At 37.9% G+C, this 25,864-nt stretch overlaps 1 protein-coding gene across 9 annotated transcripts in view; it reads right to left on the minus strand.

Moving 5' to 3' along the window:
- Nucleotides 1-25,864, minus strand: part of Cpeb3 (cytoplasmic polyadenylation element binding protein 3) — a 212,148-nt gene that overhangs the window by 53,057 nt on the left and 133,227 nt on the right. For all 9 annotated transcript variants that reach the window (XM_021253046.2, XM_087185572.1, XM_013069855.3 and 6 more), the window contains one exon: nucleotides 13,249-13,367. In XM_021253046.2, the coding sequence (XP_021108705.2) occupies nucleotides 13,249-13,367 (119 nt within the window). The remainder of the gene's footprint in view (nucleotides 1-13,248; nucleotides 13,368-25,864) is intronic.

A 25,864-nucleotide genomic window follows, 5' to 3' on the forward strand; every position in this document is an offset into this window, starting at 1 on the left:
AAGTAGGAAACAAAACAAAACAGCTGAGTTTTAATTTCCTTAGTATCAACAGAATTCATTTTTCCCATTGCTCAAGCATCAACACTTAATGCACAGAAACACATGAAATATTTTCTTATGTGGACTAGCTTATCACTCGTACTGGAAAGGTAGCACCACTGCCAATTACACTCTCAGGACACCTTGGACTGACTCTAAAACTGGCCTTATTCATCAGAAGCAGTCTACACACTCCTTAAGATTGCCATTAAATTCACCCCACCTAATTTTTCACCTTTTATGACACTGTTACTCTCAGCCAGAAGTAACAAAATCTTTCTTTTTTCCTTAGACTCTGAAAACTTGGACTTGTTTGCAATTCTGTTAATATTCAAGTGTTCCACTTGTACTGCATTTTAAAAAATGCAATTCTTTCCTTATAAAATTTGGTCTGTTTTGCCAAATATTATTTCCTGGACATTTATCACTAAGGCAAATTCACTAAAATAACTTAATCACTATTTTTTGTAATTGCAATCATGATAATTTCCTCATACTATAAGAATAAAGGTACTACTTTCACAAGTTTAAGAAAAAGGATGTAGCTGAATGTGGTGGCACACCTCTGTAATCCCACCACTTGGAAAGCTGAGGCAGGAGGATTGCCAAGTATAATAGCTGTAGTTTACTGCTGCTCTCCACAGAATATCTCAAACCAGCTAGAGCTTTCATCTATCCCTTTTGTCCCCATCACCTCTTCCTTCACTCTCACTTCATGGCACAACACATTCCTTCCCCCTATTCTTGGCACTACAGACTAGGTAAACACAGGAAGAGGGCTCAGGACACAGTGCTCATTAACCCTATTCACAAAACCTGATTCCCTGGTGGTATCAGAAAACAGCTGCTCAGAGCTGGCACCCCTGCAGGATTAGAGAAGTAACGCTATGGTACTGTTCACACTCTGGTTTCTCTGTGAAATACAAGCTCACTCTCACATAAGGTGTATTTCTCCATTTTAGGTTTATTCTCAGACCTCAGGGCCTGATATACATGTTCTCCTTCTGGACTTACTCTCTGGATATATTTTCACATCCTGATTTTCTTCTGACTTTTATATATACCTATCTCTGTTTTATTATAATATTATATTTTATAACCTGACTCAAATATTTGTGAAAAAGGTAAAGAACAATAAAATAACTGGTTTTTAATCATCTTTGTTGCCTTTATAATTATTTTTTTAAATGGATAAAATTAGAACTCTGTCCTAATTCAATATAAATTTCTCCTAGCAACACAACCTCCGTTGTGGGTAATTATGTATATGAGTGTGAAACAACTCTTCCAGCATGTGGTCAAAGAGGTTATGCTTTAGACAGTAAAAGCCTCAGCATCTTTAGGATAAGTAGTATAAGGAGGGCTGGGGACGCTCAGTGGTTCCAGCGCCTGCCTCGCAAGCGCAAGGACCGGAGTTCGATCCCTGGTACCAAAAAAAAAAGTAGTATAACGATAACATGGAAAACCAGTGAGGAGTCCTTTAAATGAGCACGAGAAGATTCCACCACTCCTTCTTGGAGCAACCACACCATATTTGCTTAGAAGTGACTCTGGAAAGAGGCACTGCAGTATCATTTGGGAGGCACCAGCTCTCTGGCCATGCCACCTCCTTACAGCAGGGGTCACACAAACTCAAATCCCTATAGGGCTGAACAGGCAGCATAAATGGGTCAAGTCAGCAAGGACAATTGTAAACAGGCAGAAGTAACACAATGGAGCAAGCCATTTATTCTAAAGGAAGCAGGCTCTTCTCAGCTTTAGCAAGAAGTTACTATATGTGAATATGTTGTCAGACTTCCTTTTTGAAGAATGACTAGAAATTCAGATTTTTATGTGAAACTTCAAGATTCTAAAATGTTGGGAACTAATTCAAAGATTAAAATCACTGTATAGAGTAAACAAGCACCAGATCTATCCCATGGGCCCCAGACTATGATCTTTGGTTTGAAAGAAATTTCAGTTCTTGAGCAGCCAATATTTAAATTTACTGAAAGTTTCTCAACTAAACTGAATAAAAAATATTACCAAACCAGTTTGACTACTTTACAATCAATAAAGAATGAAATATCTAATTGTAGACCTATATAAAAACTAAAGTTTCATCCCACATGAAACTGAAGGTCATTTAATAGTAAAGATCAGGCCAAGTGCTAGGAAAAAATACGAAGAAATGCAATGTGGGTCACTTCTTTCAACACAGAGGAATATGATGACATCATTTGCTAAAAAGAAAATTTCAAAGCAAATTTAAAGCCTCCAAGTTAAAATATCAAAATATACTTCTACTGTATCTTTGATTACAGGGTAAAACACAGGTGAAATAAAAAGTTTTTAACCAAAGCAGGACTTCAAATTTCTAAACATCATCTAACCTTCCTAAAGCTCTTGAATTTTGTTTAGACCATGCTTTAGCATTTAGATATCTATCTACCAATAAATAATGTTGCCTTGAGCTAATTTTAAACATCTCACTGTATATTTCATCCCTTCTGATCACCTCCTTAGCTTACAAACACCTATCACATGACAGTCTGAGTGCATAGTGCCTTCACTTTCATCTATTCATCTCAAGGTAGTTCTAAAAAATAACCAGACTGATCAAAGTCAACAGTGCAATCCCATGATCAGCTCAGGGATCTACATGAGCCAAGTCTCCAGCCCTATCCATTAGCCATTTATTCTCTTTCCCATAAAGCACATGGCTCAGAGCTCAAATATTGCTCCCTTTCCACCTCTCTGGCTCAAGCTTGTGTTTTCTCTCCTACCCCCTTCTCCTCCTCTCTCTGCTTTCCTTTTTCCTCAGTACCCCTAACACTCCTACACAAGCTCTTCAGGAAAAATATCTCCATCTTTCTCTCTCATGTCCTACAATCACTCATCCTACATGAATCAGAAAAACAATACTGCAGAACCATCAGGACTGCTCCAACAAGCAGCACATCCCAGTAGTTCATCACAAAAGCCAGGATGAGTCAGCTAAACCCAGGTCCTCTGACATGCAGCTGCAACCGTTCAGTTGTAGTGATAATGAACTCAGACCCACCACAGCTGTCAGCAATTCTATTTTAAGTATCACAGTCCTCACAGAATGACTACAGTGCCCCAGCAGTATCAGAAACGCACCAGTTAGTGGTTTGTGAAGCATCTTTATCGCTTTCATGGCAGAAGGGGTTGTTTTATTATTAACCACCAAAACACAGCCACAGCAGCAATATTCATGGTTTGGACTCTTCAAAGTATATTTGTATTTGGTATCTCATTTCAACCTAATTTTTACTTTATAGCCCCCTGTTAAATAGATCAGCTAATTTCCAGGAATTTAGATGTTACCTATTATTCTCAAATGCTGCTAACCACCAAATGAAGAGGAAAAGGAGATGTTCTCTCAGTATCTTCTAGGGAAAGTAGAGAGAAAAGAAACTGATGGCTGATCAGCATCTTTGGCCTTGATCAGACTTGGATAGCTCTGGGGTCATGAGGCAAAAAGCTGTAACTTTCACACAGATTATTTCTTAGATACAAGTAGGCTCCAAAGAATCTCCTGAAAAGACCCAGGATTCTTTCTAGACAGGGAGTCAAAAGTAGCACTGGGAAATTCATGTTCTCTCAGGTCTACCACCAGGTGTAAGAAACAGTTCAGGTAGGGCCAGGGACGTAGCTCAATGGCGCCACGCCTGCCTGGCAAGCACAAGGTCCTGAGTTTGAGCCATGGTACCGGAAATAAATAAATAAGCAAAGGCTTATGAGCAGTATCCACATATATTCTTTGTAGTGCTACTTAAACCAACAACAAAAATTCCACAAGTCAAAATATTCATCAATAAAGGTCTGGATAAAGATTAAAAAAAAGAAAATGTACCTATTAAAAACATGGCAATCTTTAAGAACTCACCCTCTGCTATGTGCTGACCTTAAGTAAATTACTTAACCTTACTTGCTTTATCCTTAAAGGGGAGTTGATAACTGCCAACTTCACAGGGTGGACATAAGGAATACATGAAATGTGGCCATCAACAGAGTTAGCTGTTACTATAACAATACATTAATTATAATAAAGGCTTTCTTTTTAAAAATTGTACCCCTAGCACCTCTCCCTGTACCTGCCTAATGGAAGGTGCTTGGTGAATGCTGAGTTAAAGCACTGTAATGGTAAAAAACAAAGCAAAACAAAAAATCAAAGTAGTCTAGGTACAAAAAGGAAACTCAGGTGTTACCTGAACCAAGATTTGAGCCTTCTCAATGTAAGGCTATATAGCAACTTTGAGCAATTTAAGCACCATACTCTGTGTACTATTTCACAATGACACGCAGTGCAGAAATACAGCATCCATAAATTGTACCATAAAAATGGTTCTGTATGTCCTTGTCCTGGGCTTGATTTAATATAGCCATTATCAGTTAAATGCTACAGCCACAAGACTCAAATCAACACTTTCTGTGTAAAGGCTCTCCTGACTGCCTAAGAGCATCTGACCACTCTCCATCCAGCACTGCTCTCCACACACAACTGCTCCCTTTGATACTTCCTTCAAGTGCCTGTAGCTCCTCAGTTCACACTTGTCTATTTTCCTCCTGTGGACTCTAGGATTCTCTAAGGCTGAGGGTTCACCAGCTATCTGGACTGCACATATCTACATGGCTCCTATTTGCCCAGAACAGTGCCCAACCCCAGTGAATGTTCTGTGCAGATTTGGTGAACCAAAAAAAAGGCTTACCTGGGCACACTAGAGCTATAAGATGTCCAGCAGGTCCTCATCTGTTCCTCCCAGATCTCTCTACTCTCTCTACTGAGAGTCACTACCCAGTGTGTTTGGTAACCAGTGAGTGCCCCAGAACTCAGGCTTAATCTTCGAAAATTTCTGATGCCACCAGGTAACCTACTCAGGGACTAGAATTACCCAGTGTTCATCATCACTGCTGATGCTTTCTTGTCACTTAAAAATGATTGCTGATTTCCTTTTGAAAGAAAGAAGAAACTACTAGCACTTGTGAGTACTCACACCGCACCACTGCGCTAGGCATTTTATTTTATTTATTTATTTTTGGTATCAGGGATCAAAGTTAGAACCTTGAGCAAGGCAGGTGTGGCACCACTGAGCTAAATTCCTGACCCTGTGCTAGGCATTTTAAATACAATAACATGAGTAATGATCAGAATATATGATTAATGCTTATATTTTTAAAAAATATTACAGTATAGATATATTGCCATTAATGCCCTTCAAAATACTTCCCCTTACTTCCAACACACTTATTCCATCATTCTTGCCACTTTCTGAAGCAGTTCTAGAAGTCCTCTTTCATAAATGTCTTTACCAGGTATGATAAAAAATATGAGGAATACTGCTGCCAAGTGCCATCCAAAGAAAGGCAGGCTCTTAAAAACTTTAAAGTGCATCCTCATTCACCTTATCCATCAGATTTGGCACCATGCAACTTCTGGCTCTTTCCCAAAGTCAAAATGACCATGAGAATTAAATGTTTTGAATCAATTCAGGTCACTGAGGCAGCTAAAGACACTCACAAAACATCACAATCCTACCTTAAAAATTATCCTCACTTTAGAGGTAAGATATTTAAAGGATCAGAAGAGTGAAGTCATTTCAAGACAGGAATTCAGGTTTATCAGACACAAAGCCAATAAATACTGTTTCTATTATAATCATGCTGTGTGCCCACCAGGCTCCCTGTCTGCCAGGGTACTACAGCTTCTCAGTGGGGTCAAAATTCATTTTTAGTACTGAGTAATTAAGTGCTATCTTCTCTCCAAACTCATTCTCCCTACTTTCAATGCATAAGAAATGGCTGTCAGTTGCTGGGGCTTCAGCTCAGTGGTAAAGCATTTGCCTAGCACGCCCAAGGTCCTAGGCACAATCTGCACCCTCTCCACACACACAAAGATATGAAAGGAAAAAAGAAAAGAAATGGCTAATGGATTCATTTTAGACCTAGTAACAAAACTGGGAGTTAGAAAAGCTCAAGAAAAATGATTTTAGCCATGCAGCACTATATTCAGCTATTTTAACTTCCAGCTTCACAACTTCAAGGAAATCTTACACTCCAGCCAGACAATTTAGTCCAATGTCTACATAAATGTATATTTTCAGCTCTGTGGTAGTAGGAAAAGGATGTTGTTACATGTTCATTTCTAAAACTCTTGAGAGGAATGTACACATAAAAGTTTAAGTTGCCTAAGTTTTTCCTGGTAAGAAGCCTATTCTTTGAGCTTCATGGAATAACTAATTCTGTAGAAATCTGCACAAGTATGACTCCCAAAGCAGGTTTGTCAAATGCTGGATTAAACAATATCACACAGATTTATATATTGTAACACTTCTCAGAGCCTTAATATATTAATATTTCCTAAATGATTCTGGGCTATGGAATCTTTAACTAAAGGAGGAAATGGTTATAAAATACACACAGTGCTCAATAAATGATACCTATTATGGGTACATTTTTGTCTGTGATCATTTTTAAGATACCAGTCTTTGATAGGACAAGTGTTCTTCAGAATACATTTGGATACTAAATTTTATATATATATATATATGAGCCATATATATACAAAGGAGATATATATATATATATATATATATATATATATATATATATATCTCCTTTCTATTATAATCATGCAAAGGGATAGCATTGGCTATTTTGTCCATTGGCTTCTATTTAGTACATTTGAACAGCAACACCTTTTTTACTTTCCTGGAAAATAAATATAGCTTAAAATGACTCAAGTTCTAAGAACCTTTGGACCCATTTGTAAATTCAAAGACTAATAGCAAAAACTAGGTTTATTATAAACACGAGGTACTTTTCTCATTCTAGAGAGAAATTCCCTTGATGGAGGGTGCTCAAACCATTAGACTATGAATTCAATGAACAAATAAATAAATCAAGAAGATCATAAATGCTGAAGAATTCTTAGGTGGGATATGACACACATATGATTTGGCTTAGCCATGGATTTTAAGATGGACACACAAAACTAGATTTGAGTAGGCCAAGATTAAATTACAGTTTTAGGAAGCAGTAGATGGAGAATGAAACAGACTTAGTAAATATAGCACAAACAAAAAGATTGAAACAGTCATCAGGATGCCTTATAAGTTAGCCTCTACCTAGTTTTTCTGAATTTAATTATTTTTAATTAATTTCTATTCCTTTTCATACATTTGTGCTCTAATTGTCCAACCTAAATGTTCTCTATTAATATCACACAATTGCCAGTTTCTGTATTTATGTTGTTGCTTTTCCCTAAAATGTCTATTCCCCTTACTGCCCCTTCCTTCTGACCAACCCCAAATTCTCCTCATCTTTCAAGGTCTAGTTCAAATGACATTTCATCCAAGAAGTTTGGTGGGCTTTTCTGGCACTACAGAGGATTGAACTCAGAGTCTTATATGCATGCTAGGTAAGTGCTGCATCACTGAACTACATCCCAAGTCTTTTTAAAATTTTAATTGTTTGAGAGGGTCTGGCTAAGTTGCTCAGGCTTAACTCGAACGTCCAATTCTCCTGCCTCAGGCTTCCAAGTAGCTGAGATTACAGGCATGCACTGCCATGTCCAGTTAAAAAGTTTTCTTTCATCACTCTAGGTATATTTTAACTCTTTAAAGTGTATGATTTGTATCTTATTTTTACCATATTGTCATTTTTCTTTTTTCTTTTTTTTCTTGTTGAGACCCTGTTATGTGGTACAGGCCAGCCTTGAATCTGCAGTGTACCCCAGGCTGGCCTGGGTCTCACAATCTTCTCCCCTCAGCCTTCCAAATGCTGGGATTGCAGGTGTGCATCATCATGCCCAGCTCCACTTTTCTTAATTCAACAAATATCTGAGAGCTGTTTATGTGCCAGGATTTGTAGATACTCTGTATATTTATAGACTTCTTTGATCTGCCTATTATACTATTAACTTTTTAAACAGGTTTTTACATCAATTTATAGTAAGTTCTGATTCATAGTAACCAACACTTCGTTTCTTTTGTTGTTTGTTTGTTTGTTTTTGGTACTAGGGATTGAACTCAGGACCTTGTGCTTTCAAGGAAGGTGCCAGAACCACTGAGCTAAATCCCTGGCCCTCCAATACTTTGTTTATTTCTTGTTTTTTTGGAAACAAGTCTCACTATGCAGTTCAGGCTGGCCTTGAACTCACTATGTAGCCCGGGCTGGCCTCAAACTTGCTGTGATCCTCCTGCCTCATCTTGGGATTACAGGCATGCATCACCACACCCAGCTGGAAAGCACAACATTTTTAAAAAGATGGCTTTATGTGGGATTAAAGATAGCTATTATAGGGCTGGGGATTTAGCTCAGTGGTGCTGTGCCTCCCTTGCAAGTGCAAGGTCCTGAGTTCAATCCCTGGTACCGCAAAAAAGAAAGAAAGAAAGATAGCTATTATAATAAGTACCATAGAGTGTAGTAATCAATGAGGAATTCATGAAAGAAATGAGAAATAGTATTTAAAAGAGGTCTTGAGATAGTGTAGAAATTAAAATTTGAGATAGGAGCAAAAATGTTTCAGTTTTATTAGAATATGGAGTTCAGAAGGAAAACAGAAAAAGGAAAAATGAAAAAGTGGAAAAAGTGAAGCTACACTCTCAGGCAAAAGGATCTGTACTACTTCTGTAACTAAAGAATGATTAAAAGTGCCAAAGATCAGAATTAAAGGACAGAATTAGGAACTGAAAAATTAACCAGCCTCTATTTCCATCTTCCTTGCTTCCACCATTCTTTTCAATTCTACTTTTCAAGTTTTAAGTGAATAACTATGTTACTTGAGCAATAAGCTAAAGAACTAGCCTAAAAACACACTTCAGTTTTATAATATGGTTTTAAAATATATGGTAAAATCAAGCTATTATATTTCAAGATACATAAAAATCATAACTGTATTATAAATTGTGAAGAGGAAGCAAAAACCTTCTCTGATACTCCTCCTTTCAAGGTTTTTGCTACCCCACATCTCTGGTCAAAGTGTTCTAGAAGGTAAGAATCATTAACATCTTCTTGACCTTCTTTTCAAGGTTCCTCTTTTTCAGCTCTGATCTCTGCTAGAGCCCTGTAAGTCCCTTGCCCTATCAGCTTGCTGTCTTGTACCTCTAGGTTCAATCTATTTATATGTTCAAAAAGTAGACTCTGATCAGAGGGACTACGATGTACAATGTCTGCTTGCTTCACTGGAAGCACAGAGACAAAGCCACCTTCTGGAATGCCTGGAACACCTGAGCTGTATAGACCTCCTCTCACTGGAGGAAAGAAAAAAAATAAGGGCCAAGGATTTAGCTCAGTGGTTCTACTGCCTGCCTCGCAAGCACAAGGTCCCAAGTTTGATCTCCAGTACTGAAAAAGAAAAAAAATAGATTCAAATGCTTTTCAATAGTTCTCATTCTTGCCAATTTGCCTTCCCATTCTTTGGGACTTAGGAGTCAATTAATCAGGCTACAAATACAGTTCTTCCTGCCAACTTTCACAACCAGACCTATACTTAGAATAGTTTAATTTAATGAGAGGTAAACACTGATGAAAATATCTCCCTAGTATTATTAACATCCATTAATTTCAGGCTCACTTGAGTTAAAAAAAATACTTCCATACAAGGTAGGTTAGAGAGAACTTTGTTATCTGGCTCTGCATTAGGAAAATAAACTGATCAAACTGGTCCACTGAAAGGAAGTAGGAGTTTGATTTTTAGGGGCAGGGAGAAGGACAAAGGGGAGAAAATCTATAAAATCATTTTGAGGAGCTGGGGATTTAGCTCAGTGGTGCCACACTCAATCCCCAGTACTGGAAAAAATTAATTAATTAATAAATAAAGTCACTTTGAAACACAGTATGTTTCCAAGGAGAAATTCAAGAGGGGTCAGAAAGAACTAAACAACAGAATGAGGGTATTAGGATACTGAAAGGTAGAGAATGAAAATTAGCCAAGTTAAACTATAGGGTCAAGGATGAGCCATAGCTCAAAACATTTGGTGAATTAGCCCAAAGGTTGAATCTGCCTTGAAGTCATATTTCCATTAGTCCTGGGGTTCAATCCAGTTCTCACTTGCTGTGAGACTATGGTAGGGAAATGTGGCCAAATGAAGCAGGGTGTGTTGGATGTGGAGGTAAAGCCAAGAAAGAGGCTTCAAATACGGAACTCAAAGAGCTGAAATTCCAAATGATCCCTTATAGGTCATTAAAATTTTAGGTTTTGGGGGACTTTTATGTTTTCTGTCCTAAGGTTTTTTTGGGTTTTTTTGTACCAGGGATCGAACTTGGGACCTTGCCCAGTCCTAAGTTTTATTAAAATTAATGTTGGGCCGGGGATTTAGCTCAGTGGTTTCGCTGCCTGTCTTGCAAGTGCAAGGTCCCAAGTTCGATCCCTGGTACCAAAAAAAAAAAAGTTAAAATTACTGTATTTATGCTGGAAACTCTGGGTATGTCTGGGTCAAAGAAATGTATGATGGGCAATTACCATTCAGAATTCACCAAGCTCCAATAAAGCTGTTTCACTTGAGCTCAGGAAATGTAAACTGCAATAAGGCAGAAATTTGTAAAAACAAAAACAATGAAAGTTACCCCATAAACATTTCCAAAACAGATTAATTATATTAATTATTTTTAAAAGTCCTTTAAACTAAACGTAATACATGTGTCTGGAGTGAAGACACTCAACAGCAATGGCACTGCTTCCACACCATCTACATCTGCACCCATCACAGCTTGCTCCTTGCTCAACACACATCCCATCCCAGTAAGTGCTAGCCCTCTATGGTATGTTATCCTCCTTCCCCTCCAGACACAGTGACCTTCCAAGGTAAGAGCCCTGTTTGCTCATCTTCAGTCTCCTCACCTCAATGCAACAGCTTCTTCCCTACTATGGACAATATTATTGCAATGTCTACTTCTATCCCTCTGTGTGTATGAGCATATATATATATATATGTGAATATGATCTTCTCCAGTAGTGCCTGGCCAATTCCACCTTACCTCTTCCTATTGTACTCTCCCTTCCTGTGTCAGTGGCAGAGGCTCTCTAGAAGTTGACCATTTACTTCTAAGACAGTGATGGCAAGCGTTTTCGAGCTTTCAATGATACAGCCTGCTTCATTATGCATGCCATAGGTTTGTCACCACTTCTCTAAGACATCTGAGCCTGATGAATTTGGTACAGACTGTTTTTTAAACCCCAATATCCAGGGCCATCACACTGAGCTATGTACCCAGCACCTTTTATTTTTTTTAATTTTTGAGATGGAGTCTTGCTAAATTGCCCAGATGGGACTCAAAATTGTTCACAGATGTGTACCACCGTGCCCGGGTCAATACACTTTCCAACCTTACATTAGTCCAAATGGTACTCCAAAGGGACTCAAAGAAGTTATTTCAGCCTTATTATTTATTGACCTGAAGTACTTCACACTTCCATTCTAGTCAGTCCTCATGTCTGCCCTATGGTACACAACCCCTCTACACTGTTTAAATAAAGACCAAAGTTAGCAAAAATTCCTTACTCTTTTTGTCATCTATTTTCTACTGTTCCCTCACCTGAATAGCTACCCTACTCAACACTATAATTATTGTTATCAAAACATGGCACTAGTCCCAGAATTTGAAAATTACAGTGGCACTTTCACACTGGCTAAAATTTTTATGTTTTTCTGCATTAACTACTCTGCATGATTACATATCCCCATTCTTTAGTAATTTCTTCAGCTTTACACATTGTATTCTCCTCCTTATAGGTGGTCAATCAACATCATGGTTCACAACCAGTTGCAAACCTTGTTCTTGTCAACAGGTGTCACCATGTGATGAGCTCTAACTTTATTCCCCTGAATCCTACGGCACCATGTAAAACTGATGATACCAACAAGTTACACTTGCACAAGTACCGGACCTCTATGAAATGCTTTCACATTCATTTTCCTCTTGTCTGAACTCAGTAAGACAGAGAAGTGTAATTATTCTTCCCATTTTCCAGTTCAGGCAATTAAAATTTAGCAAGGATCAGATGACTTATTCAGAGCCAAGATGATATTTAAATAAGTCAAGATTCAAGTTGGAAATTCTATGTCTAACTCCAACTCCTTCCCCCTCAACACTCTGTTGTTGTTTTTTGAAATACAGTCTTGCTCTGTAATTCAGGCTGGCCTTGAACTTACTATGTAGCCCAGGCTGGGCTCAAACTCACAGTGATGTTCCTGGCTTAGCCTCCTGAAGGGTGAGATTACAAGCATGTGCCATCACACCCAGCATTCCCAGACACATTTTTGAGAATACACCTAGCTGTGGAGCAACCTTCATACCATTACTACAAGTTTACAGGGATTGATTCAAGCCCTGTGAAACACAGCTTGAATCTCTTGTTCACTCTACATCATTATTTTTATTCTTTTTTTTTTTGGTACCGGGGATTGAACTCAGGAACTTGCACTTGCGAGGCAGGTGGCAGAACCACTGAGTTAAATCCCCAGCCCCATCATTATTTTTATTCTATTTTCCACTCTCAGCACTCAGCCATGACATACAAGCCTACTCCATCCCACTTCCACCCCTGCCAACTTCCCACCAATCCCTATATTGCTGCCATGTTAACCAAGTTCTTTTTTTCTGCTTTAAATATGGTCTTACCCCTTTTCCACTGATATCTTCTTCACCCAATGATTTATTCTCTGGCTTATACTCTTAACCACAAACTCTGATTAAGTGCACCTTTATGATTTCAGCTCCCTATTCTCTGGCTGCCCCCTCTCCTGCCCTGTTGAAACTATCCATTTTAGAGTGTAAGCTCTATTTAGGTAGCTATGGGTATCAATCAACCCAAAAGCCTTACATTCAAAGGCACAGAAACATTAACAATTACAATTTTTAAAGTAAATTACTCTTATCCTTGATCTGAAATAATGACAGAAACCACTAAGAACATTATTTACTTCAATTCAGAATTTCTCAATAGGAATTAGGTTATCAAGGTTGTAAAGGAGATGACAAAGGCACATTTGTTTATATGTATTCCCAAAAGTATAACACAAAACACTGCATAATTCCTTATTAGCTTTCTGTTGCCAACAACAGTTCAGCTCTACTGCACAGCAAGGTCAACCCAGGTAAGAGGATCCTAGTTACCAGCATTTCCATTAGAAGAAGGAGGAGATCAGCTATTCCAATTACATACATGCTCTGCAAAGCGCCAGGTGGCTATGTATAACTTACTGGTTTATCCTTGATGGTTGGGCTTGACACACACAGGTACAGTTTCCCATCTTCTTCTAGGCAGGCATCTATCAAAGCTTGAACTGAGCTTTCCTCCTGGAATAGCAGAAAGGCATAGCCTTGGGGAGAACAAATACAAAAGAGTGAAGGAGGAATTAGTAAATTAAACTAAAAGTACCAGTCAAAAAATTACCTGTTGTTTCATTTTGACAAATTCTTACTAAAATCTAATAAATTCAAAAGGAATAAAAGGATTTCAGACCCTTCTGTGCCAGATACTGTTTCAGCAGCTCATAGGCATTACCTTGGAGAGTCTCATGCTCTACTGAGCTAGCTGAGTACTGCAATAGTACCTTGTTTGATTCTCATGACTACTCACAGAAACACGTTCAGAACACTTCTACAGAATTTCCACAGAATAGGTCTCTTCATGATTTAATGAGGACAACAGACTTACCAGGGGGCCCCACAACAATTGGCATCGCTTACCCTCCAGTTTCCACTAACCCATAGGCTTGACACATGCTACAACAGGGATGAGCCTTAAAGCATTAAGTGAAAGAAGCCAGATAAAAAATATGCCCAGAATAGGCAAATTAAGACAAAAATAGGTCAATTACATACAACTGGAGGATTGAAGGGAATAGGCATAGGGCTTTTCAGAATGATAAAAATTTTCTAAAACTATTATAGTGATGGTTAAATAATTCTCAAACTGAAAACTACTGAACTGTACACATTAGATTAGTGAACTATATGTGTGAATCATACCTCAACAAAATTATTTTTAAAAAATCCAACAAAAGGCTGATGTGTTTGCATGTATCATTGTTGCTGCCACTGGCAGAGCATACAATCTAGATATACTAGTTTTAAGATTTCCATGGACACAGTCATTTTTTTTTTTCTTTTGGTACCAGGGATTAAACTCGGGACTTTGCACTTTCGAGGCAGGCAGCAGAACCACTGAGTTATATCCCCATCCCTGAAACAGTCAATTTTTTAATGCAATGTACTTTTAATTGACATAATAATTATATATATTTATAGAATACAGTGAGATAATTTGATAATGTATACAATGTACAATGATCAAATCCTGGTAATTAGCATTTCCCTCTCCTTAAACATTTATCATTTCTTTGTGTTGGACAGCTTAAAACTCCCCTCTTCTAGTTCTTTATAAAATTTATAGGTAGCAGATCATGTGCCTAGCATTCCAGAGCCCCTAGATTCAGTCCCCAGCACCAAAGATTAAATAAAATATGTAAGAAATTGTTGTGAACTATAGTCACTCTACTGACACATCCAGTTGTGTCTAGTTAAATTCAGTAAGATTTAGAGTAAATATGACAAGGGGAACACAATATGATATCAGAGAAATGAAGGAGACTAGGTTCCTGGTGTCAAGAGACTATGTGGCAGAATAAGCAGATATGTGGACAATTAACTTTCACTACAAAGCTGAGGGAGATAAATATGGACAAAAAGTGCTGAGGAAGCTCTGAGGAGCAAAGAGTCTAACTTGGGAGAATCAGCAAGACTTCAAAAAGAACAATATATGTTCAGGGGGCCAACACTCTGGCACTTGCTTGACCCTGATATTCATTCATGGCAGCTGAGCAAAGACCTATCACAAGCTAGTCTAAGCCTGAGAACTCAGCTAATTCAACCTCTTTACAACCCTGATAGTTTCACTAAATTGCTCGGCTGTCTCCTCTGCTCCTGGTCCTGCTACTGGCCTCAAAGGAAATCATCACCAATGCTATCCTCCTCTGGTGCACTGTGTGCCAGAATGATGTAAATGGTGAAGAACAAGAAAGAACCCCACACACAGAAAATTCCCGAACATCAAGCAAAGAGGTTTAATATATAATCAATTGGCAAAGAATCAAAGTTCTCTGGAGTTCTGGGCAGGTGATATCCTGTCACCTAGGGACAGTGGTAGTGAATAATAGCTACTGTTTTTACCCCTTTCTCCAACTCTTTAACCACTATACACAGCATTCAAGCAAGCACAGCAGGAAAAAGGCCAGCACCTGCCCAGCACACCAGAGAGCAGCCAACACACGGGAGGAGGCACCAAGCTGGGCCACCTGCAAGCAAGAGGCTGCCCAGGTGTTAAGACCCAGAGTTGTCTTCTGGGCTTTGTTCCCAGACTAGATGAGTCAAAGGATTCAGCAAGTGTCTAGACAGAAAAAGTAAAACCTAACTGCAAAGGTAGAAGAGATAATATATCAATTCTTTATCCTCTTTTTTGCAAATGGCATCAAACTATTGCCAAATCCCAAGTAATCTATTAAAAATTCAGTGTTTTCATTTAAGTGAGAATATTAACACTATTTCCTAAAGACAGTATTAGAGATAAATGAGTTTAAAAATATGAATATTGCCAGACTTGGTGATGCATCCCTGTTATCCTAGCACTCAGGAGGCTGAGGCAGGAGGATTGCTGCCAGTTTGAGGCCATCCTGGGGTACAAAGTGGGTTCAAGGCCAACCTGAACTACATAGCAAGACCCTGCCTCAAACAAACAAATAAACAAAATAATCACCAAAAGGAAGTTTTAGCAGGTTCCTTCCAACCTCCTGTCTTAACCACTTTAATTTCTGGTATAGATCTTTCACAAACATCATAAGAAGCATAATGACATCCTTCCCTTAGAGATGAGCCCATCTGTCTATATATAGTATTATGCACAGTTACATCAAAAAGGTCTGGCAATGGGGCACAATCAATGAGCCAGGGCTTTCTCCAGTTCCTTGCCTTGGTCAGGCCTCCAGGCTCACTACTTTCCTCAATGTCACTGCTTACCCTCTGCAATCTTGTACATCAAACCCAGTTTTCAATTGACCTTGGGCATCAGAGGAAACGGAGGTTGTCTACTCATAGCAGATGAGTAGCTACCACAAAACCATACAGATTTTCACTTAGGCCTGTCGCATGGCCATAAATGTCTATATTTGCAGTAGATAGAGTAAAAACAACTGAGAGTTACATATAAAAGCCTGTTGCAAATATTGTTACCAAGAGAAATATTTACAATTCCTCATTTTTCTCAGGGGATGGCCTATAATTAATTCTTTACTAATTACTTTAGAATGGCTCTTCTATAACAAGTAATTCTAGAGTGGGGCATGGTGGCACATACCTATAATCCCAGCACTCAGAAGGCTGAGGCAGGAGGATTTCTGTGAATTTGAGGCCAGCCTGGGCTACAAAGTGAGTTCAAGGCCAGCGTATGGTGGCACACAATTGTAGTCCCAGCACCGGGGAAGCTGAGGCAAGAGCATCCCAAGTTTGAGCCCAGCTTGGGCCACTTAGTGAGATCCTGTCTCCCTCTTTAAATTAATTAGTTAGTTAAATAAAAAGGGTTGAGGATGAAGTTCAGCACCACGGTGCCACTGTTTTTAATTCTAGTATCAGAAAAAAAAATCATTTTTACTCCAAGTTTAGCAAGCTGCCACTCTCTGTTAATGACAATATTCTGTTAGCACTACAGATATACCTATGGCTAAACATCCCTCCGGGGGGATAGTCCAACAATTTGCATCAACTCTATTCCCCATTTCTGACCTTTCAACCAGAACAAAATTTGCCAGAAACACAATCACCCATGAAAACAACTTTATATTTTACCTAACATAAAATGTCTGATACTTCAAAGTTAGGCAAACCCAGACAATAGTAAAAATCAGAGCATTTTTAAAAATCAGGAAGGAAGAATCCTTCAAAATAATTTTCCACTTGATCTTGAGAAATGTAAGGTCAAAGTAAACAAACTATTTGAAAAGGATCCTTTCTAGAACAACAAGGTTAATGTGAGGTGGAAATTAAATCAATGATTTACTAAAAAGTAAATTCCACATGGTACTGTGCTATGAAAAGAGCTCTTTGGATTTGGGTACAAGTCCCACCATTTACTAGTTGTATGGTGCAGCAACTAATAACTAACATTATTGAGAATTTACTATATAAACCAGGAACTAGTCTTAGTGCCTTGGGTATATTAACTCATTCCATCTCCACACATACCCAATGAAGTAACTAATATTTTTAATTCTGTTTTACAGTTTAGAAAATTGTACAAAGAAATTCAGTGGCTTGTTTGAGGTCCTCCAGTAAGTGGTAGAACCATGAACTCAAATATTAGCATTTCTTAGTCTTAGTTCATTTCTCTATAAAGAAACTATTTGTCCTGATTCTCTTATAGATATTCAGGTTGTAGGATAATATATACAAAGGAGTTTTATAAACTAGGATGTCATGCTAGTGTTAATTTTTCCTCTACTGCATTTCCAATTACTTATGTAAAATGTAAAATTAAAGTTAAGTTATATGTGGTCTCTCTACCAGTATTAGGTTAATAAAGGAAGTAACTTACATACTGAAGAAAAACCCTAAAGTTACTTGAAAACAAGCTCAATATTACTGCAAACAAAAAATAAAGTGACTGAATATGTGCTTTCATATAGTTAGCCATTTCCACCAAGAGAGGACTGTCAGATGTATTATTTGTTTATTTTAATGAGTTCTTTAGTAACTGCTTATTTCTATAAATAGAAATTTTGTAATTAGCATTTTGATGACAGCTTCTATTAGTTTGAAAGGCTCTAAAACAAAACAAAAACTGGAAGGGTAAATAAGGACCAAAATGTATAACAGATATTTGGAAATAGGAAGAAAATGTTCAAATGGGAAGGGGAACAAGGGAGTGGGGAAGAGGAAAGGAAGGAAGGGGAAAAAAAGAATAGAAGGAAAAATAGAAATAAAGCTTTTGTAATAAGGAGATGAAGATGGGTTGAAGGGAGGGGAGGGGATTGGGAAAGAAGTCAAGATATGCTATGCATAGGTACAAATTTCCTATGATAAATGTGATCATTATGTATATCTAAAATGTACCATGAAACAAAACAAAACAAATCTTGGCCAGAAATTATTCTTCCTTGCATTTTAAGTCAGTGATAACAGGATCATAAAATTCCTCCAGTTTCAGAAATGGTGACCCGAGGAGTACAGTATATGGGGTTTCAGAGATGTGTTAAACTATGGGACCTTCATCTCAGAGCCAGTGTATGGGAGGTGTGGGCTCAAGAGGGAACAGGAAGAACTCCTGGCCACCGTCACCATCACAGCCCTGGGTTACAGGCAGAATGGGTGGCAGGAAATTCCTTGCTTTCCCACTGATGCCAAATAGATTAGAGGAAGAAGGGTAGGAGAGAGAGATTTTTGGACAAGTATAGATTAACCAGTGCAATTTTCTTGAGGGGAAAGGAAGACAAAGGGAAAGAAAGGGGCTTAATTAGGTAATTCTGCTTTATTTGGTCAGGTTTTTGAAGGGTAAATTTAATTAAAAGGGGTTTTCTCTTAATACCTGAGAACACAGTAAGAATTACAACCTTCAAAAATGTTCTTGGCCACCTTTGAAAAACAAAGCTTCCTGAGCTCCTAAAAACATATTTTTTCATGTCATAATTTAAAAATATTTGATCCCTACTACAACAATCACCACCAGCTTTACCCCACAGCTACCATGTGATAAGTGCTCACAATGTTCTAGGCACTTTGCTAATAAACATATTATATCTCTTAGCTTATTTCATCCTCACAATAACTCTATGAGGCAAATACAATTGTTATTATTACCATCTTACAGAGGAAAAAATTCAAGCTACAAGAGGTTAAGGGACTTTCAAATTAAAACCTAGAGATTGAATTTGGGGTTAAAATCTAGGTCAGATTCCTTACTCTTATTCATTAGTTTATACTGTCTCACTTAAAAATTGTTAGAGAAAAATTTTAGTATCACTAATAAATAAGGACTTGCCTTTAAAATACCCTTTTAACAGCCGCAGTTTGACAGTATTTCAGCAGCAGTAAATCACCTACACTTTATTCTTAGAAGTTTTACATAGATGTAAATTCTCTAAAACCCACAGAAACTATCTTAAGAGGAGTTGAAATGATGAATTTCAAAATAACAAGAGGAGGCTTAGATTTAGTTTTATTTAGGTCAATGAAATTTTTATTTTGAGCAAACTTGTTTATTGGTTTTCAGTATACTGCATGTTTAAATTGAAGGCTCTGAGGAGTTAAAAAGTAGATTTCATTAAAATTTGGGGGGTTTTTTGGTACCGGGGATCAAATGTGGGTCCTTGCGCTTGCAGAGCAGTCAGCGGAACCACTGAGCTAAATCCCCAGCCTTCTCATTAAAGTTTTATGGAAATAAATATCACCATCACAATAAAAATAGACTTTGATAATAATCTTACTTTATTTTTTGGTATACTGGGGATAGAATCCAGGGCCTCATGCATGGCAAGCCTTAATTCTACTCCTGAGCTATATAACCTAGCTGAAGAATCTTAAATGAACTGTAAAATCATTGGGTTAATTTAGGGGAAGGGGGAAACCAGATATTCATATAATCTTAAAGCATCATTTCACAGATAAACTAGCATTTGCAAAGATACTTTTACACTGAGGAATCTGGTAGACACCACCTTAATCAGATGACCAAACTTAATATCATCCATGATAGGGCAAACTGATCCTACATGCCTCCTGTACTTTGTCTCCAGTATGGCACATCATCTATGTAGTATCCCTGCTAATAATGTTTAACCTGAGTCTCATCATGAGGAAGTAAGTAGACAATTCCAAATCAAGAGATGTCCTAAAAAACAACCCAGATGGTCTCTTCAAATGATATAAAAGACAAAAAACCAAGTGATTGGTCTAAATGAAAGGTGATTAAAAGAGATGAAGCCACTAAATGCAAGGTTAGACCTCATGTTTTGGACTTAAGCAAAGCAGCTCTGAAGGACATTACTGAACAGTTTGGATTACTGGAAGGACATTGCTGGAACAACTTCTTGTTCTGGAGAAACATATGCTAAAGAATTCAGGAGTGAGGGGCCTTGACATCTACAATTGACTTTTATAAGGGTCACTGAGAAAAAAACAGAAAAAGAAAGCAAATATCACTAAGTGACAACCATTGTTGAATGTAGAAGTCTATATAGGTGTTCACTGTACTATTCTTACAACTTTTTGTAGGCTTGAAGTTTCTCAAAATAAAAGTTTGTGAAAAAAATTTTAAATTATGAAGTTTTTCTAGAAAAGAGGATACTATACTCCTCTATTCTATAAAAAGGTGTGTGGTTCTTTTAAAAGACCCAATAGTTCTTAAAGTCATTAAATGCTATTGTAATTTCTGTTTCAAATAACAACTATAAATGGAAAAATAATTCTAGCTTGTAAGGCTGTGCTCTGTCTACATTCATAAAATGGTGGTAGACCAAGGTATGGCCAGCTTCTGTATGATTAAAACCAGCCCCAGAAAGAAAGGTCCACTGGCTGGACAGGCAGAATTCTTGCCTCTCACAAAATCAGACTCCCTAATTACCAATGACCTTCTCAGCTCTGAAGGGTATCTTTCTAGCCAGACCTGCCTAAGTTGAAATCTTTTTTGGCACATTCAGTCTGTTCCAAACATTCTGACCTTGGCTTTCAGGTCAGAGGACTTACCTGGTGTGCCCCAGGGAACTTGCCTTTGGATTCAGTTCAAGAGGATAAAAAATATTTAGGAGGTAAAAGGCATGATGGTAGGCACTGAAGCTACAAAGATGATTAAGCCAAAGAAGAATTCTTCCCTGGTACAGCTATCTTGTAAATAAATAACTAATAAACATGAAAAGTGCTATATCGAGGGAATGTCCTGCAGAACACTACTAAGAAGCAAATGGAAAAGATTTATACAAACATCAGGGAAAGTCACAGAGCAAAGGCCATATCTAAGCTGGGGGATGACTACTTTTCCAGGAAATAAGGGCATTCCAAGTTCAGTAAAGAGAACATGCCATGGCATGGAAAGGCCAGAGTGGAGAGCAGTGAGTACAGCATAGAAATGGGGATAAATGAATCAGCTCATTAATCTCCTGCCTGCTGCTTAGCTAGCACTGTCTGCTGTAAACTAGGTTTTTAAATTCATTTTCCTCTTTGATTAGAATACCTGATATCCTAGATCAGTGGTGGTGAACCTACTGCACATGTGCTGCCGTGGGTTGGTGGTATCAATGAAAGCTCTAAAAGGTTTGCCGTCACTGTCCTAGATGTAGTGAACCCCCATTATGTAAGCTAAGCATTGAAGAGGAAGCAAATTTTTGTCCTCAAGGAACTTACATGCTACAAGAAGGTCATGAAGAATAAGTGCATAGAAAACTCCAGGAATAATGCATTTAAAAATCCTAAGAATTACTTTTCAAAACATACTTTTAAAAGTTGTATATAACAGAAATAATAAAGATTACTTTTAGTAAAGAAGGCATGGAAAGAGAAATCAGGAATGACTTTCTATAGCTGGTAACATAGGTAAAAACATGGCGAAGACATTCCAGGGGGAAGAAATTAGCCCAAATTAAAATGTAGAGATGGCTGTACAGATAGATACTGTCCAAGTCCATGGATTCCTAAGTATTCCCCTGGGAGTAGAACTAAACATATTTCTTCAACTGTATTTATTGGATAAAGCGGAGACTCAATTTTGGTAGTGTGAAGACTGCCAGTTTGTTGGTTCTAGTTACAGTGATTCTAACAAGTACCTGACCAAGGAAAGCTAAGCCAGATGGGGGATGTAGGAGAGAACTGGTCCAACTAGTTGGACAATTTTATTATTACTCAACATTTACATTTTCATCAGGGGGAAGAATGCTAATATTCTTTAACACTGAATAAGCCTAAGTCCTGTGTTGGTGCTTATGTGTACTTCTCATGCAATTCTCATGACAACTAATGAGAACTATTAACTCAGATGAGTAAACTGAGGCTCAGAGATTAAATTACTTCTCAATGTCATACAGCTAGTAATCATTAGTGTCTACCTCTGCATCCACAAACCTAGTTTCTGTTCCTCTGCTTGTTGTTTTCCCTTACTCAGTTTCAGACAACTAGTGAATTCTGTTTTAATCCAGTAGATACTTCCCTACAGAAAGGTGAAACTTTAGTTTGGTTCTGTTCATAAACCACCTGAGCTTTGACAGTCTAATTTCTTTTCGTCACAGGACTTTACTAATCCTCTGATCAGTTCTTTTTTATTATTAATTTTATTGGTACAATGTAGATATGCATAACAATAAAGGTCATCATAGGAAATTTGTGTCTGTACATGATACATCTTGATTCCTCTCTTTTTCTCATTCCCCACCCCTCTCCCAACTTTTCTGTTTCTTATTTACAAAGCTTTGTTTCCATTTTATCCTTTCTTTTTTTCTTTTCCCTTCCTACCTTTTCCCCTCCCCCTCCTTAGTTCCCCTTTCCTTTTGAAGAATTTCCTCCTATTTCACAATATCTATTATACATTTTGTTCCTTATTTACACTTTCAGTTTCTCACACCAGAGAAACAATGCAATGTTTACAGATGTGTGTCCAATTTATTTCACTTAAGAGTATATTCTCTAGATACATCCATTTACCTATAAATGTCTTAAGTTTATCCTTTTTTATGGCTGAACAGTACTTCATTGTATAAAAAAACCCACATCTTTTTTTTTTTTTTTTGGTACTGGGACCTTGTGCTTGCCAGGCAGTAAAACCATATCTTCTTTATCCATTCATCTATTGATGGGCATTTGGGTTGTTTCCAAGATTTAGCTATTACAAACTGTGCTGCTATAAACATGGATGTGCACATATCACTGTGGTATGATGCTTTTAATTCTTTCAGGAAGATACCCAGATGGGGAATAGCTGGGTCAAATGGGACCTTTAATCCTAGTTTTTTAAGGAATCTCCACACTGGTTTCCACAGTGGTTGTACCAGTCTGCACTCCCACCAACAGTGGAGAAGGGTTCCTTTTCCCCTACAGCTCCTCCAACATTTGTTATTGGTTGATTTCTTTATAATAACCATTCTCTCAGGAGTGAGATGAAATCTCAGCATTGTTTTAATTTGCATCTCTTGAATGCCCAGTGATGTTGAACAATTTTTCATATATTTATTTCCTGTTTGTACTTCTTCATCTGAGAAGTGTGTATTCATTTCAGATGCCCATTTTTGGATTGGGAATTTAAATTTGGGGGATTTGATTTTTCTCAATTCTTTATATGTTCTAGATATTAGTCCTTTGTCTGAGGGACAACGGGCTAAAATTTTTTCCTGCTCTGTGGGTTGTCTCTTTACTCTGTTGGTGATTTCTTTTGCTATGCAAAAGATTTTTTAATAAGATGAGATCCCAGTTATTGATTCTTTGTAGTATTTCCCATGTGATCGGGGATTTGTTCATGGGTCTTTGCCTACACCTACATCTTCAAGAGTTCTTCCTATTCTCTCTTCCAGATTTAGTATTTAGATCTTTGATCCATTTTACTTTTAGTTTAGTGCATGGTGAGAGACATGAGTCTAGTTTTAGTCTTCAGCATATGGAAAGCCAGTTTTTCCAACACTATTTATTGAAGAGGCTGTCTTTCCTCCAGTGAATGCCTTTGGCCCCTATGTCAAAGATAAGGTAGCTGAGTGTGTTTGGAGTTGTTTCTGCATCTTCTAATCTGTTCCATTGATTGTTGGGTCTGTTTTTCTGCCAGTACCATGCTGTTTTTATCATAGCAGCTCTATAGTGTAATTTCAAGTCAGGGATTGTGATGCCCCCTGCCTTGTCTTTGTTGCCCAGAATTGTTTTTGCTATTCTAGGTCTCTTCTGGTTCCAAATGAATTTCAGGAATGACTTCTCTAGTTCTGTGAACTATGCTAATGGTTTTTTTGTTTTGTTTTGTTTTTGGTACTGGGGATTGAACTCAGGACCTTGTGCTTGCACGGCAGGTGTGCTGTGACTGCGCTAAATTCCTAGTCCCTGCTAATGGTATTTTGATTGGAATTGCATTAAATCTGTGTAACAATTTTGGGAGTATGACCATTTTCACTATGTTGGTTCTTCCTGTCCAAGAGCAAGGGACATATTTTCATTTTCTGAAGAGGTTCAATATCTTTATTCAGAGTACTGTAATTTTCCTTTGTTAGACTGATTCCTAAGTATTTCACTTTTTTTGATGCTATTGTGAAAGGTGTTGTTTCCCTAACTTCTCTCTAAGTGAGTTTCCTCCAATTAGTTCTTAATGCTGCTGCCAATGTATTTTCTCTGGGCCACAGTTTCCCCTTCTCAAGACTAAGACCATCCATCTAGTATTTCTAAAGATAACTCCATTCTGCTCTCAGCTTTCAAAAAACTTCTATCAGATCCTCCCGACCAGTTTCCCACTTCTAATTCTTTCAATTAAAATAAAATACCTTGTCTTGGTCACACTTACTCATAGCCTTAGTCTTATCCAATTCTTGCTAGCAAGTCTAGATCAAAACTAAAACATCCTCTCTGCTTCAGCCTGCCACATGTGCACCATCCTTTTCAGTTCCTACAACTAATTCTCTTCCAAAGAAAGTCCTCTCTAGGGGTGGCTATGGATTCTCCAAACTAAATAAGCATTTGGCTCTTCCCAGAACTTCTGCCTGGGCATAGCACAATGTGTCACCTTGTCCAAGTGGTTTCTGTTACTTGTATAGTTGCTCAAGCTTTGTTCTGTGACCTATATATTCCAAGTGCCTTTCCATACAGTTCCTCAAACTATAAATGCTTTCAAGCAAGGATTAACTTTACAGCTTATCTTCAGTAAAATGCTGAAAATATATGTGCTTAATAAAAGTTTTAAAATAGTACGATTTTAAAGGCAATAATAGATCCCGCTCCATCTGTCAAAACAGAACAAGACAAAAAGCCTACCCTTGTTACTATTTAGTATAGTTTCCATGTTTTTATAAGAAAATCCTTCCTTGGAATAAAAACTGTAACCAAGTAAAATACTAAAATATTTTAAATTCATAATTCACCAATGACTGTGAGCATGATAAGCCAGGACCTGCATTTTTAGAAAAAGAATATTACTCAAAAGATTACAAACTACTAAAAGGTTAAATACTGCTAAAATCCCTTAGCTTCCCCACTGATAAGTTTTTATAATGCAGAAGGTAGAAAAACTCAGAATCTGGTCCTAAAACAATACTGTCTTGTTTCCATTCAAATTATACAAGGGGGGAAAAGTGAAGTTTGAAAATTATCCTTTCCAAAGCTAAATTTTGACAAGTTGAAGGAAACTGAAATAGATACTACACTCTAGCCCACTATAGCTCCACAATGGCCTGGTTCAGCCCATTTAGAGTTCTCTTCCTTGTCCTTCAGACAGTATCTCTTCAGCTGATTGGCTCAAAGTCAATCTGACTTCCATGTGGCCTGCCTTAGGCCAAGCTCACAAACCACGTTGGTATTACATAAACTTCCACAACTGCAATGACTTGGTCACAGAATCAGCAGGCAAGCCAGCCTGGCCAATGCAGAGGAAATACATGATCACCAATTGAAATAGCCACTCAGGAGTATACACTTTTCTGAAAGTGGGAGGGAGGGAATCATCAGCATGTCAGGCTGGGTCACCCTTGTGTAAAGCCGAATGCCTGTTACTATTCCTGTTCATCTAGCTGTGCATCTGGACCCTGTATTCTTGGACTCCCAAAATGAACATTAGGTAACCAAGTAAGCTGAGGATGACAGCCTCCTCCACCCTATGGCAACA

This window comes from Heterocephalus glaber, unplaced genomic scaffold, assembly GCF_053883595.1.
Source record: "Heterocephalus glaber isolate CG9 unplaced genomic scaffold, H.glaber_assembly_v1.0 deba00001497, whole genome shotgun sequence".
In the NCBI taxonomy this organism is placed as follows: Eukaryota; Metazoa; Chordata; class Mammalia; order Rodentia; family Bathyergidae; genus Heterocephalus; species Heterocephalus glaber.